Genomic DNA, 17,234 nt, shown 5'->3' with positions numbered 1-17,234 from the left:
CAATACCAGATGTCGCCCATGGGCAAAGGTGCTGAGGTTTCTGGAAGAAGGCAGCCATGTTTTTCTAATTTCAAACAACCGCTAAGGGGGTTCTCCAAGATTATACAAAGAAGGTACTACCTTATCGTCTGCTCTACCGGCTCTGTTCACGTTCAGCTGCCATAGTGCGTGATCTACTGGATCCGTATATGTTAACTGTCTGAACTGATGGATCTGTACACAAACCCTAAGGTAGGGATGCGCCATGGACACAGTCCCTTATTGGAGTGATTAACTAATTAGGGACAGCATCCTCAACCACTCGGGACGGCCTCTCGCCCCCCCCCCCCCCACCTCTCGGGAAGGCCTCCCTCCCCCCTACCTCTCGGGAAGGCCTCCCTCCCCCCTACCTCTCGGGATGGCCCCCCCCCCCCCCCCCCCCCCCCGAGACGGCCTCTTCCCCCCCTACCTCTCGAGGCGGCCTCCTCCCCCCCCTACCTCTCGAGATGGCCTCCCCCCCCCTACCTCTCGAGGCGGCCTCCCCCCCCCACCCCTCGAGACGGCCCCCCCCCCCCACCTCTCGAGACGGCCTCCACCCCCCCGACCTACCTCTTGGGATGGCCTCCCCCCCTCCCCTACCTCTCGAGACGGCCTCCCCCCCTCCCCTACCTCTCGAGACGGCCTCCCCCCCTCCCCTACCTCTCGAGGCGGCCTCCTCCCCCTACCTCTCGAGACGGCCTCCTCCCCCCCTACCTCTCGAGACAGCCTCCCCCCCCCTACCTCTCAAGACGGCCTCCCCCCCCTACCTCTCAAGACGGCCTCCCCCCCCTACCTCTCGAGACGGCCCCCCCACACCTCTCGAGACGGCCTCCCCCCCCACCTCTCGAGATGGCCTCCCCCCCCTATCTCTCGAGACGGCCTCCACAGTATCTCCCTACTGCAGGGTTAGGATTTTTTAGCCGCAGGACATATACAGTTAAAGTATAGCGATCCAGTAGAGCCCACTCTAAAGTGGCACCAAAAAAGGGCTTGTCCAGGATCAGAAAAACATGGCTGCCTTCTTCCAAAAACAGCCCATCCCCCGTCCACAGCTTGTTTGCGGTATTTGCAGCTCAGATCCATTGACTTCAATGGCGCTGAGCTGCAATACCAGACACAACCCATGGACAGAGGGTGGTGCTGTTTTTGGAAGAAAGAAGCCATGTTTTTCCAATCTTGGACAACCCCTATAAAACTTCTTGGCACATAGGATATTCAATGTACGTCATATACACAGGAGCTCCCCCCACGGTGACTTAAAATGATGTGACATGACGGTCAATAGTGGTACGGCACAGTGGAGGTCACAGCCATTACTTGCCATTGTCAGGAAACCTATCACTATCAGAAGGAATGGCGGTAAATGAAACAGCGGGCGTGCCCAATTAGACACGCTCCGATTTTTTTGTCCCCGTTAAACAGCGTTCCTGCCGCCATTTTTTTATTTATTTTTTTAACTGCAAATGCATATATTTTCCACTTTCTTCCAATGGGATCTATTCTCGGTTTTGCAAAAGAGACTAAAACAGCAATGTGAACGTAGAGGTCAGTGCCACCAGCAGAGGGCAGCCTTGCATGCAATGTGCGCACAGGGCCCCCTCCCCCGCTCACCAATGCCATGCAGACAACATGCAGTTATCTAATCGGGACGTGAGATTTACGAGGCTGACATTTTCATGGTTCAGTGCAAAGCAATACAATAATAAAAGACGCCACGCGGGGAGTACAAGAAGGATGGAAAACAGCAGGTCACACATGAATGTACAATAAATATGCCTCCGCTGTGTTCTGCTATATGGCTATTGAGACTGACACTGCGCAGCATTTATTGGATTTGTGCATTTAAGCATAACCGCAGGACATTCTCCTTTAAATGTCCTATCTGAGGTCACTTGTTTCAGCCATTAAAGGGTTGTCCAAGTTTAGAAAAACAAGGTCTACTTTTTTTTTTTCTAATCCTGGACAGTCCCTTTAAGCCCGGTCTACATGAAAAAAAAATGCTATGTCAGCATTGGCTTCAGTGTAAATTTCTTCCCTATAGAAAACAATGGCAACTGTGCTACTATAATGACATCATCAGGCTGTGCACACTGCGAACTGTATTACTGAGGGGGCTTTCGCTGTCCTGGACTTACAACCACTGCATGTCCCCCCCATGCTGATATCTCCGGATGGAGTGACAGGCCGCAGCTACAAGGGCTTGTATATAGAGTTTTAAGGGGTTGTTTCATCTGGCTAAAGAGGGTTGTATCATCGCTAGGATATGCCAAAGTCAGATAGGTCCGGGTCCCAACTCTGAGACACGCACCTATCTCCAGCATGGGCCCCCAAAAGTGAAAGAGTGCACTGCGCAAGCGCAGCATGCTCTCCATTCATTTCTATGGGGGGGTTCCGAAAATACCTATTTCCACCAGGCAAGCGTGGCCATCGCTCCATTCATTTTATGGGACTGATGGAGACAGCTATTTTTGGCAGTCCCACATAGATGAATAGAGCGTGGCTGCGCTTTTCTGAGTTCAGGGGTCCCATTTTGGAGATAAGTGAGGGTCCAAGAGGCGGGACCTGCATCTATCAGAAAATGGTGGCATAGCCTAGCGATATGCCATCAAAGTGCCAATGAGACAACCCCTTTAATGAATGGACACCGATCTGTCTTGGTTTACTTGACCAGGAACATAAAGACAACGAATGCCCGATCCCTGCCGTGAGAGAGACAGCAGCCCAACCATGAACCTATTGCGAACCACCACCAGAAAGTGGCGCCAAATCTACCCGATTCTAAAAAATAAAGTTGGAACCAGGTTATCACAGTTTCTGAACACGAAGAAGAAAAATGGAAACCTTGCTAAAGACTTGTGCTCTACAGCTTAGAAAAGACCGTCACCTGGCTGGGTACTATGGGTCACCACCATTTGGAAAAGAAAAAGAAGGTACGAGGGCACTGGCCCCCAAACCGTGGTTCTCCATCTGCTTGGAAACAACACCACCCAATATGTCCTTACAGCCTGCTAGGACATGAAGGTGAGGCATGGCTGGAAAGCCACAGGTTGTAATACACTGCTTTATTTAAAAGGGCAGAACCGAGTAGTTTATCATAGCTTAAAGGGTGTTTTTGGGAGTAGAATACTGATGACCTATACTCAGAGTAGGTCATGTATATTTGATTAGTTGGTGTCCACTCCTGGCAGCCCCGCCAATCGGCTGTTCGAAGCGGGCGCTTTGGCCTTCTCAAACAGCTGATCGGCAGGGGTGCCGTGTGTCGACCAGTACTGATCAGATATTGATCACCTATCCTGATAGGCCATCAATACTTCTGGAAATCTGCTAAGGTAATGGAAGAAAAAATTCACTTTCCTTTCCCACCCCCACCGATCCAGCTTCTCCGCTCCGTCCTCGTCTCTGTGCTGAAGTAACACACCGTTTTGGCTGTATTGATGTGCCATATACTGCTGCAACCAACCACTGGCCTCAGTGGGCTCATGGAGAGGCAGCTGAATAAAAAAGGGGTACATTTATTTATTTTTATCTCTTTGCAGGCTGCCGGCAGGTTTAAACTATAATAAAACAACTGACAACCCATTTAAAGCAACCTTCCTCCTCGATTAAAAAGAGAATCCCATATTCACAATGATTTTTTTTCTATTGTTCTAATGAATCCAAAATAAAAAAATTTAAGCAACTTTACAAACGGTTTTAGTCTTTACTCTTTTGAGTCTACATAGTCAGATCTGGCCGCCATGATTTCCTCCCTTCTATCAATCGCCTACTTCTGGCTAACATACAGACTGATGGCAGTAGGACTGCAGGATCAGACTGCACGGGGTTTGTTTGTAGTCTGTCGGCATGGAGACACAGGAGCTGTAGATTTTTTTTTTATATGAAAAGTTGCTTCTTTTTTTTTTTAATTCTAGATGTGGACTTTTTAAGGGCGAGAAATAGATCCTCATGTTGGTGACCCAGTAAATAAACCCATCCGGAAGCCTGCACCTTCTCTCCTCTACTCGGAATTGTACTTGGACAATTGGTTGATATGTATAAAACATAACCAGCAATAAAAGACAGCAGAACGTTCTAACTAATAAGAAAACATGGTGGACGATGGCTTCATGACCAGAGCTCTTCAGTTCTCCCGAACTTGTAGATGAGTGTGCTGCAAATCATAGAGAAGATTATTAGTTACGGTACATGGAGGCTTGTGTTGCTTTTTTTTTTTTTTTTAAAGAACCCTCTAAATGTGCCCTAATACACATCATAAAGCTAGTGTGGCCAACCACTCCGATGGTCGATGTATTCCAGACAGCCATTCATATAAAGTGGCATCATGTAATTTTTTGAGACTCTCTGAATGCTTGCAGTATTGCCACGGCGTTCTCTCAGCTTCCGTTACCACGGACCATAACGCAATTCTATGACGGAATGCATAACGGAATGCCTTTAGAGGTATAATAATAGAAGTCTGTGGGCTGCAAAACGGATCCATCCTGTTTCAGTAATGCAGGGGAGTCCTCTCCTGCATAACAAACAGGACGGATCCGTTATGCAGCCCATAGACTTCTATTATGCCTTTAGAGGCATTCCGTTATGCATTCCGTCATAGAATTGCGTTATGGTCCGTGGTAACCGAATCCATAACGCAATTCACCTTTTACCACCAAACGAAGTGTGAACAAATTTCATAAGCGGAAATTCGCTCATCTCTACCTTTAAACTTTAATCTGTAACTAGATACAATTACAGCAATAACAAAATTTATCATAATTTTTTCTAATTTTACAACAAAAACACTATTTTAAAAAAATTGAATTCGCTTTTATGTTGCCATATTCTTTTGAGGACCATAACTATATTTCCTGCAGGAGAGCTGGGTGAGGGTTTGTCATTTGCCGTATATTGGTGTATAAAAGGTACATATGAAATTCTGCGAGATTAAAGGGAGTGTCACCGAAATTGGACGTTACACACTGCTTACATGTGGTTCTAGCACAACTACCCATGATTCCAATGGTAACTTTGTTCTTTTGTTGTGACTTTCAGCAGCTGAAAAAAACGCTGTTTAATCCATATGCAAATGGAGCTCGAAGTGCCCAGGGGCGGGGTTCGTGGTGTAGGTGCCCAGGCCGCTCTGCCTTTTTTTCACATTATTCCTCCCAGTTCACCGCCGGCCCGAGCATGGGCACTGTAATGCGCAAAACCAGCGGCCAGAGCGCATGCCCGAGCCGGCAGTGAACTGAGCACATGCGGGATCTCGGCCGGTACTGGGGAGGACACAACGGAATTACAGGGCAGGACAAGCAAGAGGCTGGGCATGAGTAATGTGAAAAAAAGGCAGAGCGGCCTGGGCACCTACACCACGAACCCTGCAGCTGGGCACTTGCCAGCTCCATTTGCATATGGATTAAAATGCATTTTTTTCAGCTGCTGAAAATCACAACAAAAGAACAAAGTTACCATTGGAATCATGGGTAGTTGTGCTAGAGCCACATGTGTGTAACGTCCAATTTTGATGACAGACTCCCTTTAATAAAAGTAAAAATTCTGCCATTGTTTTTAGCTTTTTTTTTTTTTTTTTATTCAAAGACCCATAACATTTTCATTCTTTTGCCAGTGGACTTTTTTCTACAAGACAAGCTAAAAAAAATTTGGGTACTATTTCAGGGTGGGTATGACTTTTTGATCACTTTTTATTCCTTATTATTTCTTTGAGAGGCAGGATGAGCAAAAACAGCCATTCTGGTATTATTTTTTCTACTTGCTGTGAAAAATATAAAATGTGATAACTTTATAGTTCGGGTGGTTAGGGAAGTGGTGATATCAATGTGTTTCTATTTTGTGAAATAAGACAGGAAGTGAGTTTCTTCTGCATTTGTTATTCCTTTTTTTAAATATGCTTTTTTTTTGGCCCACTAGGGTTTTGATCATGTGATCGTGTCATCACTTCTACAGTCAGGTCCATAAATATTGACACAATTCTAACATTTTTGCCTCTATACACCACCACAATGGATTTGAAACAAACAAGATGTGCTTTACCTGCAGACTGTCAGCTTTAATTTGAGGGTATTTACATCCAAATCAGGTGAACGGTGCAGGAATTACAACAGTTTGCATATGTGCCTCCCACTTGTTACGGGACCAAAAGTAATGGGACAGAATAATAATCATAAATCAAACTTTCCCTTTTTAAAACTTGGTTGCAAATCCTTTGCAGTCAATTACAGCCTGAAGTCTGGAACGCATAGACATCACCAGACGCTGGGTTTCATCCCTGGTGATGCTCTGTCAGGCCTCTACTGCAACCGTCTTCAGTTCCTGCTTGTTCTTGGGCATTTTGCCTTCAGTTTTGTCTTCAGCAAGTGAAATGCATGCTCAATCGGATTCAGGTCAGGTGATTGACTTGGCCATTGCATAACACTCTACTTATTTCCCTTAAAAAACTCTTTGGTTGCTTTTGCAGTATGCTTTGGGCTATTGTCCATCTGCACTGTGAAGCGTCGTCCAATGAGTTCTGAAGTATTGGCTGAATATGAGCAGATAATATTGCCTGAAACACTTCAGAATTTATCCTGCTGCTTTTGTCAGCAGTCACATCATCAATAAATACAAGAGAACCAGTTCCATTGGCAGCCATACATGCCCACGCCATGACACTACCACCACCATGCTTCACTGATGAGGTGGTATGCTTAGGATCATGAGCAGTTCCTTTCCTTCTCCATACTCTTCTCTTCCCATCACTCTGGTACAAGTTGATCTTGGTCTCATCTGTCCATAGGATGTTGTTCCAGAACTGTGAAGGCTTTTTTAGATGTCGTTTGGCAAACTCTAATCTGGCCTTCTTGTTTTTGAGGCTCACCAATGGTTTACATCTTGTGGTGAACCCTCTGTATTCACTCTGGTGAAGTCTTCTCTTGATTGTTGACTTTGACACACATACACCTTCCTCCTGGAGAGTGTTCTTGATCTGGCCTACTGTTGTGAAGGGTGTTTTCTTCACCAGGGAAAGAATTCTTCGGTCATCCATCACAGGTGTTTTCCGTGGTCTTCCGGGTCTTTTGGTGTTGCTGAGCTCACCAGTGCGTTCCTTCTTTTTAAGAATGTTCCAAACAGTTGTTTTGGCCACGCCTGATGTTTTTGCTATCTCTCTGATGGGTTTGTTGTGTTTTTTCAGCCTAATGATGGCTTGCTTCACTGATAGTGACAGCTCTTTGGATCTCATCTTGAGAGTTGACAGCAACAGATTCCAAATGCAAATAGCAGACTGGAAATGAACTCTGGACCTTTTATCGGCTCATTGTAATTGGGATAATGAGGGAATAACACACACCTGGCCATGGAACAGCTGAGAAGCCAATAGTCCCATTACTTTTGGTTCCTTAACAAGTGGGAGGCACATATGCAAACTGTTGTAATTCCTACACCGTTCACCTGATTTGGATGTAAATACCCTCAAATTAAAGCTGACAATCTGCAGGTAAAGCACATCTTGTCCGTTTCATTTCAAATCCATTGTGGTGGTGTATAGAGCCAAAAGTGTTACAATTGTGACGATGTCCCAATATTTATGGACCTGACTGTATAATACACGTGTGCCAGCATAATGCTGACAGGCATCCCCTGGCTGTCACAACAACCATCGGCACCCAGCAATTCACCTTTTCTTTGTAAACCAATTAAATGCTGCGGTAAGCACTGACCACTATGTCTAAGGGGTTACGCGGGAGTCCAGCTGTCAGTCACCCCTGACCCCATGCGGTGACTGCGTGGCGCATGCACAGCATTTTGCAGGAAGGGGCTCCCACTGAATATGTACTTGCACATCAAGGGTTAATACTGGCGTATAAATTTGCAGACTCGTGTGTCTCCACTAGCACAGACATCAAACAAAGCAGGTGTGTAGTCTCATACGGCAGTCATGTGTTACTCCCCTCCATCTGTCACTGCAGTATCAGACGACACAGGGGTTGTTTTCTAGTCTCTTACCATGGAGACGCACAGGTCTGCAACAACAGAGTTTAATCAAGACTATTTGCAAAGTTACTTCATTTTTTAACTGCATTGCAGCAATAAAAAATGGTTGCAAAAGTATACAGACCTTTTTAAGCTGTAACTGAAGAAGTTGGCATAATGGGAAGTTACAGGAAACTTACCTAAAAAATATTAGAGCATTCTGGAAAAATACAGCCAGACCAGGGTAGACGTTGACATCTATAGAAGAGATCGTAGCAGAAATAAAAGGTTTAAGGAACATTTCAAAGCAGTCAAGGGACACCGGTGTCACCTATGTATGTCCATGACCAGGCACAATATTTAAACTGGCCACACACTTTAACCATCCCTGCAGTTGCAGCGGTGGCTTGGGGGGCACCACTGTATCGCTCGACCGCTCTGGGTCTCTGCAGCATGGACCTGTCTCACCATCACCATGCTCGCCCAGCGAGCCTCCTGTCTGCCCATGTACTGACTTTGGCCCAGTTCCTGGCTCATATTCCGCTGCCTGACCCAGCTTGTGCCTTTTACCATTTGACATTTGCCTGTACTCTGCCTGTCCCTGACTGTGATTTAGCCTGAACCCTTGGTGCCCTGCAACATTGTCTCTGACCCCTATAGGTCAGCTGCCAATCACAAAGTGACTACTCCAGGAGGTAGCGGCTTGGTGGCTCCCATGTCCACATTCCTATAGAAGGGTTAAAGTGTGACAGCCAGGATACCACCCTTAGGTTTAATCCAAAGTCAAATCTGTTGGTTGGCACAGTGGTTCCACAACCACTGCCGTAACTGCGCTGCGTATAGTGACCATTTAAGAACTGTCGGATGCTTCTGCCATATTCAATGGATGCCACTGGCACAATAAAGGTTGTGAATAGGCACAAGAAAAGCATTCACACTATTTAAACTACTAAGCTTTATTGCATAGATGATAATTAGTTTCTCAATAATTGGGGGTGTTTTATCAAAACTAAAGCCTCATTCACACGTCAGTGTTTTCGCCAGTAATTTACATCAGTGATTGTGAGCCAAAACCAGGATTGGAGCCTCCACAGATATAAGGTATAAGGGGAAGATCTGCACCTGTTCTGTGTTTTTGACCTCCACCTGGTTTTTGCTCAAAATCACTGATGGAAATCACTGACCAAAAGACTGCTGTGGGAATAAGGCATAATGCAAGACAAAAAAGTGAAACATGTGCCCACAGCAACCAATCGGATTCAAGATCTCAGTTTTCAGAGAATGGAAGCTGAAGTCTGATTGATTGCGGATTGGATGCATGGCAGATCGGAGAGTGGAGAGGGAGGAAGGCATCTAAGTATTAAGGAAATGCAGATCACACAGGCTGTACTTGATCAATGTGCGAACAAGGTGGAGAGCACGCCCGGCAGAATCTGCAGGGGGAGGCAATGAATCAAATACAATAAGTATGTATGTAAACGGAGCAGAGAATGGGCAACTGATTCACTTGGACAAATCTCACTAAATGTCTCTGGTGAAGGAGTAAAAAGGTACTTACGTTGTGTGACATAAGCTCCAAAAAGGATCCACATGGAGGCAATGAGAGATCCAAACATCATCATAAAGCCAAGAAAGAGCCAGATCCGAGCCCCTACCGAGCAGAGAGGGGTAAAACTGGAATTTTTATGTTCTGCCAATACCAGCCTATGTCTACAGGCAGTTGTTTAACAGACAAAAATAAGGTTCAAGAATGCTGACAAGTCTCCTGAAAAGTCAGTTTCAGCAACTACTTCCCCCTGTAATAACAATTCTGGAGCATCTGTTCTAATAACTCTACGTTGTGCTCTGTTATTCCTCCTGGAACTGTATGAATAAACTTATAACTGGGTGTTGCCATTACACTTGTCAGAGAATGGTTGTATCCCAAAACAGTTACACCATGGCAGCATTGATTGGGCAGCAAAGGGACACAACCCCCCCAAATGGTAACATGCAGTTGTCAATTTATATATATTTCTAGTAGGAAGAGCAGAGAAATGGCACAGGGCAATGTAATAGGCTCCTGCAGAATTGTTAGATTATGGAGATTACAAATGGTTACTAAAACAGACTTTCTGGAGAGCTTTAAATGGGTTGTCTGGGAATACATAAGTTCTAACAGGTGTCGGCAGCCTGCCTCTCCTACTGAAAGAATCATACATACCTGCTCCCTGCCAGAAAAGTATGAGACATGTCACTACTGAAGCCAGTGGTTCGCTGAAGAGAATCAGGTGAGCATGCCAATGCCTGGGATGAAGCAAACAAGCCCTGGACCAGAAAATGGAGACGCAGGAACCAGCGTGGAGGAACGGAGTGGTAAATCTGATCCTTTCAGAGGCAGGGTGCAAGTACCTGCTAGAAATGACATATTCCCAGACAACCCCTTTAAGGGGTAATTGCACTTTTGAATGCTGTGGACAACTTTTGACACTTTTTAAAGTCTTCAGTGTTGCTGTAGAGTCTGTGCAACGCCTTCACATGGCTGACTGTGGTGCTGCTTCTGACAAAGAACAGACAGCGTACTGCTGCAGCTTCTCCCAACTGTCTCTCTTCTCACATTGTTGAGCTACTTTCACATCTGCGGCAATGCAATCCGGCCACCAGTTCCATCAGAAAATGGCAGGCGTCAGCTAGAAACAAACGGCAGAGTGCAGCGTTTTCTGTCCGGCCAATTCTCTGCATTTTTGCTGGATTGAGGCCAGATCTCCGCCAAACCCTATTCTAGTTAATGGGGCTGGCGGGCATTCAGGTTGCATCCGGCAGTGCCGGATCCGGAGAATTCCGGCAGGCTGTTCTCTGCAGATACAGCATGCCAATGTAGCCACCGCAGGTGTGAAACTAGCCTTAGAGATAACAGAAGGCAGAGAGGGAGGATGTGCACAGCAGATCAGAAAGTGGAGAGAGAGAAAGCCTTAAGAAAAGGCAGATCACATAGGTTGCAGTTCATCAATGCGCACACAGGGTGGAGAGCGAACCCTGCGGAGGGAGGGAATGACTCACATAGGCTGTGCACAGAGAAAGAACCTATGGAAGACTCTTCAGGGATAGGGAGGGGGGAAATGACACACCTCAGCATCAGAGTCTGTCAGCAAATGTGAGAAGAGATCCCTTATGAGCTGTAGAAAGGGAAATTTGTTTAGGGATGAATCTGTGCTGATATATGAGAGCTAGTGAGGACAGCAGCATCCTGGACACACACACTTCACATCCAGAATGTGTTACCACATTACTACATGAGAAATGTCCAAAACTAGGAGCAGGTTTTATATTGAATATCAGGGGATCTAAAAAATTAATGAAGGACTGATGATTGCAGCCTGAAACTTAGTGCAACTTTTTGCTCAAGGTAACAACCAATATAAAATATATTTTTACATCATAGGTGTAAAATGTTAGTTGTGGTGTTAGGTTGTCAATAAGGCCAAGACCCCCATTATCACTAAAACCAAGGCCCCTACCAGATTTCCACATGGGAGACTGACAACACATTACAGTCCCACTGATTTTAATGGCAGCTTCCAGTTATAGAGATGGAGCAATGCGCTCACTAAAATCTGCACACCCTTCACGTCTACAATTTTGTGAGGGTCTTGGCTCATGGACTCCACTCACTAACATCCTTTGGCATGTCTCCATGACCAACACCTTATAAAAGGGTTGCATAAAATTAGAAAACATGGCTGCTTTTTCCAGAAACAGTACTCCTCCTAATTTAAGAAAAAGGCAGCCATGTTATTCTGATCCTGGACAAAGCCTTTAATGAGAAGGACGACTACAATCACCATAATTAAGGGCAACGACTTCAAAAGAACACATTACTGACCTGTTCGGCCCAGGCAGCCATCACTGTAGCTGTCGCCTCGCACCTGGGCATTGGATACAGCATTTATCCTGTGAGGACAAGGACAGGTCTGTTACAGGAAAATCGCTCCAAGATGAAGGAGTTAAAAACGTACTGAATGCGATTGTTGCCCGGGGCAAAACATACTTCACACATGAATCACTGCAGGAACCAAATGGTGGTAATAAAAAGAGCTGGAGTCAGAATGGAAATGCAAAATCATTAAATTTTAAACTCTTATGGCGAGGCAACATGGAGCCGCCATGTTTAGGCCACCACAAACCTCAGCCGTATGCAGATTTCCAGCCAGTCTGGATGGTTTTGCAATGCTCGTTTTTTGGCAGTGAGGCAGACATCGTGTAAAACCCATCAAATCTTGGTAAAACCACATGCTGGTGCAGTTTTCAGCCACACATGGACCGAACTAGGCCTCATCCGTTTGGACAGGATCCGCTCCTCTAAAGATATCTTGGACAACTGTTGCTTCGAACTTTGCGGACAAAGTTTTGGGAAGGACCTTTCCTGCTCCACATGACTGTGCCCCAGGGCACAAAGAGAGGTCCATAAAGCCATGGTAGGACGAGTCTGATGTGGAGGAACAGAAGTGGCTGCAGAGAGCCTGGACTTCAATCCCATCCAACTCTTCTGGGTGGAGTTAGAACGCCAACTGTGATCCAGACTCTCTCCAATATCAAGGCCTGACCTCATAAATGCACTGGGTGAATGGGCATACCAAAATCTTGTGGGGAGAGCCTTCCCAGAAGAGTGAAGGACCTAATAACCAGAAGAGGGACCCAACTTTACATTAACACCTTCCTATGTGCACCCGGATCAAAGGGGTTGTCATGGACAAGCATTTATCATGTAGATAAAGTTAACACAAGGCACTTACTAATGTATTGTGATTGTCCATATTGTCTTCTTTGCTGGCTGGATTCATTTTTCTATTGCATTATACGCTGCTCATTTCAAGGGGTTACAACCGTGAGGTGGCCGGGACGGAAGCTGCTGCACACGCGTGTATGTGGGCTCACAAAGTCCTGGTCACCAGAGGGGCAGGCGCTTTTTCCAATAGTACAAGCACGACCACCGCTGCTGGATTGCAGGGTGGTCATAACCCCTGGAAACGAGCAGTGTATAATGCGATGGAAAAATGAATCCAGCCAGCAAAGGAGGCAATATGGACAATACATTAGTAAGTGCCTTGTGTTAACTTTATCTACATGATAAATGCCTTTTGCTGAAGTGACAAAACCCCTTTAAGAGAATACTATAAACATAGAAAATGCACAAAAATATCCCAGGACTTCCTCCTTTCACTTCTCATAATGTGTTTCATAAATTGAGAAATCTATAAAAGTATACTCTGTTTCCCAGGAGCTCAGCTATGCCGCCCCCCTCCTCAGTGTTCTGTGTCTCGCAGTAAGGCTGGTTTCACACGGGTGTTGCGGGAAAAAGTGCGGGTGCGTTGCGGGAACATGCGCGATTTTTCCGCGCGAGTGCAAAACATTATAATGCAGTTTGCACGCGCGTGAGAAACATCACGCATGTTTGGTACCCAAACCCGAACTTCTTCACAGAAGTTCGGGCTTGGGATCGGTGTTCTGTATATTATATTATTTTCCCTTATAACATGGTTCTAAGGGAAAATAATAGCATTCTGAATACAGAATGCATAGTACAATAGGGCTGGAGGGGTTAAAAAATAAATAAAAAATATTTAACTCACCTTAATCCACTTGTTCGCGCAGCCCGGCATCTCTTCTGTCTTTAACTGTGAGCAATAGGACCTTTGATGATGTCACTGCGTTCATCACATGATCCATCACCATGGTGATGGATCATGTGATGAACGCAGTGAAATCAAAGGTCCTATTGCTCACAGTTAAAGACAGAAGAGAAGCCGGGCTGCGCGAACAAGTGGATTAAGGTGAGTTAAATTTTTTTAAATTTATTTTTTAACCCCTCCAGCGCTATTTTACTATGCATTCTGTATTCAGAATGCTATTATTTCCCCTAAGAACCATGTTATAAGGGGAAATAATAATGATCGGGTCCCCATTGCGATCGTCACCTAGCAACCGTGCGTGAAAATCGCACCGCATCCGCACTTGTTGCGGATGCTTGCGATTTTCACGCAACCCCATTCACTTCTATGGGTGCTGCGTTGCGTGAAAAACGTAGAATATAGAACATGCTGCGATTTTCACGCAACGCACAAGTGATGCGTGAAAATCACCGCTCGTGTGCACAGCCCCATAGAAATGAATGGGTCATGATTCAGTGCGGGTGCAATGCGTTCAACTCACGGATCGCATCCGTGCGGGAAACTCGCCCGCGTGAAAGGGGCCTAAGACAACTGTCTGCAGCAGGGACCTCCCCCCTGTCCTTTCTGCAGTAGGACAAAAAAAAATGTTAGCCAAATTCCACCACTTTTGCTAATCTCACCCCCTCTGCCAGCCTAAAATGGAAGAGATCAGTCTAAGATTAAGGCCTGTGCATTGTGCAGGATTTTTACAAGACTATTCGTGTCAGGATCATGCAGAAAGTGATGCAGACGGACAAACAGCGAGGGAGACTAGGTTTCTTGTTTTATGAATTACCGTAATTTGCAGAGTTAGTGCTCCTTTAAAGAAGCTTTCTCATTCAGATTACCTGGGTAAAAGTCATTTTAAATGGAAAAAGGTCAGACAAGCCCAGCATAAAACAGTACAGTCCCTTTAAGGGTCCATTCACACATCCGCAAAATGGGTGCGGAACGGGTGCAGACCCATTCATTTTCAATGGGGCCGGAATGTGCGGATCCGCACTTCCGCATAAGTGCTTCCGTTTCCGTAAAAAAATAGAACATGTCCGATTCTTGTCCGCAATTGCGGACAAGATTAGGCATTTTCTATTATAGTGCCGGCGATGTGCGGTCCGCAAATTGCAGAATGCACATTGCCAGTGTCCGTGTTTCGCGGATCTGCAATTTGCGGATCCGCGGAACACTTACGGGTGTAATAATTCTGGAGCATCTGTTCCTATGACTATGCTGTGCTATTCCTCTTTTATTGCATTAATTACTAGCAGTTTGCAAGGATGGTCCAGCTGGGTGTTACCAGTTGGGGGGCGCGTCCCTGCACACTCTTCCACTATCCAATCAGTGCTGCTAATGTCAGTCTGTACAAGGACACATCCCCAATAGGTAACAACCAGCTGGACCTTCACTGCAAACTTCTAATAATAAACTTCTAGCAGGAATAATAAAGGAAAAGCACAACACAGAGTCATAAGAAAAGATGCTCCAGAATTGTTATTACATGGGGAATGGAAGTAGTTACTAGGGAGAGAAGACAGCTCCTCTTTAAAGGGGATTTCTGAGAGTTTTTTGTCCTCTGGATAGGTCATGAGTATATGATTGGTGGGGGGTCTGACACCCGGGACCCCCGCCAATCAGTTGTTTGAGAAGGCACCGGTGCTCACAGTAGCGCCGCAGCCTTCTCTCAGCTTTCCCTAGGCCACGTTCATGTGTCACGTGACCTAGGAGCAGATTCTAGTGAATGGAGCTGAGCTGCTATACCAAGCACGGCCACTATACAATGTACGGCACTGTGCTCGGTGAGCTGTGAGAAGGCCGCAGCGATCACAGGAGCACCGGTGCCTTTGCAAACAGCTGATCAGAGGGGTCTCGGGTGTCGGATCCCCACCGATCAGATACTAATGACCTATCCTGATGATAGGTTATCAGTAAGGCTACTTTCACACTGGCGTTTTGGTTTCCGTTTGTAAGATCCGTTCAGGGCTCTCACAGGCGGTCCAAAACGGATCAGTTTTGCCCTAATGCATTCTGAATGGAAAAGGATCCGCTCAGAATGCATCAGTTTGCCTCCGTTCCGTACTCTGCTTGCAGCGTTTTGGTCTCCGTCTGACGAAACTGAGCCAAACGTTTTGTCCGACACAATAGAAAACGGATCCGTCCCCCATTGACTTTCAATAGTGTTCAAGACGGATCCGTTTTGGCTACGTTAAAGATAATACAAACGGATCCGTTCTGAACGGATGCAGACGGTTGTATTATCTGAACGGATGCGTTTGTGCAGATCCATGACGGATCCGCACCAAACGCGAGTGTGAAAGTAGCCTAAGAAAAAAATTTAAAAAAATCCTGGAAAACCCTTTTAAAGGAAACCTGTCATCAACTTTATGCAGACTGTAGACTGTACTGAGGGCAGTATAACATAGTGACAGAAATGCTGATCTCAGCGGTGTGTCACACATCTGCTACAAGTAAGTGGTTGCTGAGAACCAACATCATAATCATTGCAGCCCAGGCCTTGAAAAGAGTCAAATCTACCTGAGAAGAGTCACAGTTAATCATGATAGAGTTGTTGCGATACCAAAATTTTGATTCGGTTTTGATACCATAAAAAAGTATTGCGATACTCGATACCATGCAAAAAAAATAACACACCAAAAAAGCCACATGCATTCCGCATTTTAAAAAATGGCGAATCATGGAGTTTTTATTAATTTTTTTTCCTGTTCCAGCATTCACCGCATAGATTTTTTAAATATTTTAATAGTTTGGACTTTTCGGACGTGGCGATGTGATATGTTTATTTATTTATTGTTTATATATTTTATATGTAAAATTGGGAAAGGGGGTGATTTATACTTGGTGTGTTTTTTTTTTACTGTTTATTTAATAACTATTTCCCCCCTTAGGGGCTAGAACCTGGGATCTTTCATCCCTTGTCCTATTCACCCTGATAGATCTCTATTAGGGTGAATAGGACTTCACACACTCCCTGCTGCCCTGGGCTTTGTGCACACAGCAGCAGGGAGATTACCATGGCAGCCAGGGATTCAGTAGCGTCCTGGCTGCCATGGTAACCGATAGGAGCTGGGGCTCCGATCAGAAGCTGCCACTGCCACCAATGAGGGGGAGAGGAGAGGGGGACCCTGTGGCCACTGTCAACAATGATTTTAATACTGGGGGGGCGCGGGCGCACTGCGCCACCAATGATAATTAACCTTTAGTACAGGATGCGGGTGCTGGCAGCAGATCAGCGGCAGTTAACCCCTCAGGTGCCGCACCTGAGGGGTTACCTGCCGCTGATCGCAGCTCCCTGTCAGAGGCAGGGTGCCGGCTATGTGATTCTGCTGCCGCCACCTGCCTCATGTATTAAAAGTTAAAGACGACCTTTCATGAGCAGGCTACATAGAGCGGCGCCCAGGGATGTCCCTGCACTTACTATTATTCCTGGGCGCCGCTTCGTTCGCCCACTGTGCCCCCATTACCGTCTCCTGCTCCGTATGCCAATTACTACTATCAGAGCAATGGGCAGGAAACATCAGCTTCTCTCCTGGGCGTTCCTTCTCCCTGGCTGTGACGCTCTGCGTTGCG

At 45.9% G+C, this 17,234-nt stretch overlaps 1 protein-coding gene across 1 annotated transcript in view; it reads right to left on the bottom strand.

The window, feature by feature from the left end:
* Positions 1-1,161: 1,161 nt before the first annotated feature.
* TMEM50B (transmembrane protein 50B) overlaps positions 1,162-17,234 on the bottom strand; it is a 33,990-nt gene continuing 17,917 nt past the window's right edge. Inside the window, exons 4-7 of the mRNA XM_040423160.1 lie at positions 11,828-11,895; positions 9,524-9,616; positions 8,166-8,223; positions 1,162-4,168 (exon numbers count right to left, since the gene is read on the bottom strand). Of these exons, the coding sequence (XP_040279094.1) occupies positions 4,123-4,168; positions 8,166-8,223; positions 9,524-9,616; positions 11,828-11,895 (265 nt within the window). The 3' untranslated portion in view covers positions 1,162-4,122. The remainder of the gene's footprint in view (positions 4,169-8,165; positions 8,224-9,523; positions 9,617-11,827; positions 11,896-17,234) is intronic.

Source organism: Bufo bufo, chromosome 3 (assembly GCF_905171765.1).
Source record: "Bufo bufo chromosome 3, aBufBuf1.1, whole genome shotgun sequence".
NCBI classification, from domain to species: Eukaryota; Metazoa; Chordata; class Amphibia; order Anura; family Bufonidae; genus Bufo; species Bufo bufo.
This window is presented reverse-complemented; position numbering and strand designations above follow the sequence as displayed.